The sequence below is a fragment of the Sorghum bicolor genome, chromosome 2 (genome assembly GCF_000003195.3).
Source record: "Sorghum bicolor cultivar BTx623 chromosome 2, Sorghum_bicolor_NCBIv3, whole genome shotgun sequence".
In the NCBI taxonomy this organism is placed as follows: Eukaryota; Viridiplantae; Streptophyta; class Magnoliopsida; order Poales; family Poaceae; genus Sorghum; species Sorghum bicolor.
Genome location: NC_012871.2, coordinates 23,995,890 through 23,999,558, shown reverse-complemented (window position 1 = coordinate 23,999,558; position 3,669 = coordinate 23,995,890). Strand labels below are relative to the sequence as shown.

The following is a 3,669-nucleotide window of genomic DNA, read 5'->3' as shown; positions in this document are numbered from 1 at the left end:
AAAGAGGAGCCAAGCGAAACCCTGAGAAGCCATACCTCTTACTACGGCCATAAGATCTACGACAAAGGGTTGAGGCTCAACAAAAAAAGAGGCGTGAAGCTCATAAAGAATCATCATCTTTATCGGACTATGGTCGCACTCTAAAGAAATCCAAAGAAGAAGAGAAGAAGAAAGACAAAAGAGCACGCAAGGGTGTAGCACAACTCTGGGAACAATCAAAGCAATCAGTGCCCCCGCTAGTAATTGGAAATGAATATGGTTTAAACATCGACGTGCTAGATCATCAGATACCGGCAGATTAAAAATCTGATGAGCTTGAATTTTTTTTTTGCGGAAACTGGTCTTACCTTATCCCAAATGATAGCTAGGGCACCAGTTGAAAGTGTTCCAGAAATTGATCATTGGCAAAAGGAATATACATATGGCAATAGTCTATACAACCCTACGACCCTCAGCGAACTTGGAACGCAAATGTACATGCTAAACAAATGGTACATGGCAGCGTGTGTCAGAAAAGGAGATGTCTATCTTTATGTCTGAATTAGAAACTATCTTTACTTCCGTGATGATGATATTATTTATATTCAATTTAATGAGCTACACCAACTATGCCACATGGACGCTCTTGACAAATCTCTTATAAGTTGCTTCTGTCTCTAAGTGATTTTTTCTTTCAATAATGTCACTGTAACTTATCATGTATATGTATAACTAATTACAGAAACCCGCTATACATATGCAGAAACATGATGAGGGACCTCAGAGTTAGAAATGACAAAGAAATTGGATTTGTGGATCCAAATATTGTATTCAAAGATGTGAAGACCCCGTATATCTTATAGAGAACTCAAATAGAGAGAAATCTACGGAGGTTCTTGATCAACCAAAAAGACAAAAGATATATACTCTTTTCGTATAACTTTAAGTAAGTGTCGTTATCGTGTGTACATTCTATTTAACTAATTAATCAGATCAGTATGAAGATATATACTAATTTTGCCTACATGCACACAAATGCAGCTGTCATTGGATACTAATTATCATTGATCTCTGGCAATGTCAATTGGTAATCTATGACTCGTTGAGAAAAGCACAAGAAGATTACCAAGAAATGATAGATATTATCCAAGGGTAACTCTGATCTCTAAATATTAAATTTTGTTTTTTTAACTCGGTAATAGATAATTAATAATGATCGTTTTATTGCTAGGGTTTGGGTTGGGTTCGTGCAGAAACACCGTCCAGATTTGAAAGCGTCACTTTTAAAGCCTATCTTACTTCAGTGGGTTCTACGGCAGACACCGGGCAACAATTTGTGTGGCTACTATTTGTGCGAGTTTATGACGGTCTATGAGAAAAAAACTAATCTTGAGCACCTAAAACATGTAACATGTATATATAATAAGTTTATTTCATCTATTTGTTACTATTTAATAAATCCTATTCATATCTCTAACTTTTTTCTTTAATGTCTTTTAAAGAAGATGCGGTTGAATGAGCAGGTGTTGGTTGCGGTACGCTTAAAAGGAATTCAAGAGACAATCGTAGGATTTTTTAACGACCAAGTCCTGAATCCCGGCGGCGAGTGCTATTTCAACCCTGAGGAGCCAATAAAACCAAATTACGATGATCATTGGTACGATGCTTGAGTGGCAGAGATAAATTTTGTTGTAAATACTTTGTCTGTGATGCATGTGTAAATATTATATTATGGACCTATAGATACATATATAATATATATATAGTGTTTTATAGTATATTTATATATAATGCTTTAAATTATAAAAATTATAGATGCGCGTTTCCATAAACTAGCGTAAACAATATGCATTCAAAAATAATAATAACATAATTGTAAACCCTAAATAGAAAACGAAAAAGAAATAAAAGAATAAACTCTTTAGTCCCGCTTGGTAAACACAAAAAAAACTAAAGGACAAAAGAAACTAAAGGACAAAAAGTAGAGGCTAGGTGGCACACCGAACTAAAGGACAAAAAGTAGAGGCTAGGTGGCACACCGTGGCGCACCTTTTAGTCCCGATTGGTTTTACCAACCGTCCCAACTCTCGAAACTGGGACGAAAGGTGGGACATTTAGTCGCGAAACCTTAGCTCCGGTTCGTACAACGGAGCCAGTGATATGTTGACATAATAACACTGTTATAATTTTAAATTATGTCATTTTTTGCTTTTCTATTGTTTTTCTTTATAGATAGTATTTAATATGCATCTAAACGTGTTGCTTGTTTCGCTCTCGCTCAATATATAGTAACACAAATCCCATGTCGTCCACCGGTCTAATTTGTTTCCATTTACCTTACCGTCGAACTAACCATTTCCATTTCCATTTACGTTACTGTTCAACGAACCAACCAGCAAATTTCCTTTTACGTTACTGTCGAACGAATGAGTACATAGCAAAAACAAAACAATATAACCAAGGAAGTGAGTACACTCACAGAGGGGAGAAACATGAGCGGATCTAGTGTCATTTTCATCTGAAATAAAGAGTTGAGTTTCTTTATTCTGGAGCGACGGAGAAATCTTATTCAGCTGGATCTACCACGATCTAGCTAGTCTTTCGCAAAGCAGAATGTGGCTCCTCGACACAAGCAGAGGAACAGAGCTGAACACGAACAACAAAAGTACTGTACACTATTACATCCTGTTACAGCTGCCACGGTACGATCGAGCTACTTGGCTTCACGCGAGCCTTCCGGAGGATGCTTCACTGGGTCACGGCCGGCGGCGGGGTCCCCGTGGGCGACAGCGACCTTGGCTACCTCGGTGGCGGGCGTGCCGGGCCTGGCCTTCTGGTACAACACGAGGTAGCCGATGACGCCGACGATTCCGAACCCAACCAGCGCCATGGTGCCAGGACCGTACGGCAGCCGGCCGCGCTGGTGCAGCACCTCCCCGGGGCCCCGGCCCGGCGGGCGCATGGACGCCTCCACACCTGCCGCACGCACCTCCTCCGGGCTCATCTTGTGCGTGTCGGCGTTGCGGCGCCACTCCTCCGTGCCGCTCCTGGCCATTGCGATTGCGCGCTCTCCCTCCCCCTCCGACTCCGTGCTGCGAGACAAGCAGTGCTGGCTGGGATACGGCGACAAGCTCTGTAATAAACTGCAGTAAGGCCTTGTTTAGTTCAACCCGAAATCCAAAAAGTTTTCAAGATTCCTGTCACATCGAATCTTGCGGCACATGCATGAAACATTAAATATAGACGAAAATAAAAACTAATCACACAGTTTGACTGTAAATCACGAGACGAATCTTTTGACTTTAGTTAGTCTATAATTAGACAATATTTACCACAAACAAACGAAAGTGCTACAGTTCTGAAAACTTTTCAGTTTTCGGAACTAAATAAGGCCTAAGGTGCAAAGCGAGGTGGCGACGTGGCGTCAAGAATGGGACACGTACCGAAACACGTGTTGGACATCCAAGCGACACGTACCATGACCTGCTGTACTCCTAGATAGTGCTGGCTGGTACTACGAGAAAGCGAGGAGCACGTACGCCGGGATTATATTGTTTATAGTTATTAGTCGGTGCAACGCGTATATAAGAGTGTTTGGTTAAGGTGTTAAAGTTTAACAAGTACTGTAATATTTTTATCTTATTTGGTAATTAGTATACTAATTATACTTAAAAGATTTATCTCGTAAAT

General features: G+C 40.5%; 1 protein-coding gene across 1 annotated transcript; it reads right to left on the bottom strand.

Annotated features, from left to right (window-relative positions):
* Nucleotides 2,422–3,100, bottom strand: LOC8062599. The gene has a single exon (XM_021454559.1). It carries the CDS (start codon nt 3,032–3,034, stop codon nt 2,693–2,695), a length of 342 nt encoding a protein of 113 aa, XP_021310234.1. The 5' UTR covers nt 3,035–3,100; the 3' UTR covers nt 2,422–2,692.

Excerpts from the sequence above, each read along its gene's own strand:
- LOC8062599 (XM_021454559.1), bottom strand. The coding sequence starts at position 3,034 with ATGGCCAGGAGCGGCACGGAGGAGTGGCGCCGCAACGCCGACACGCAC.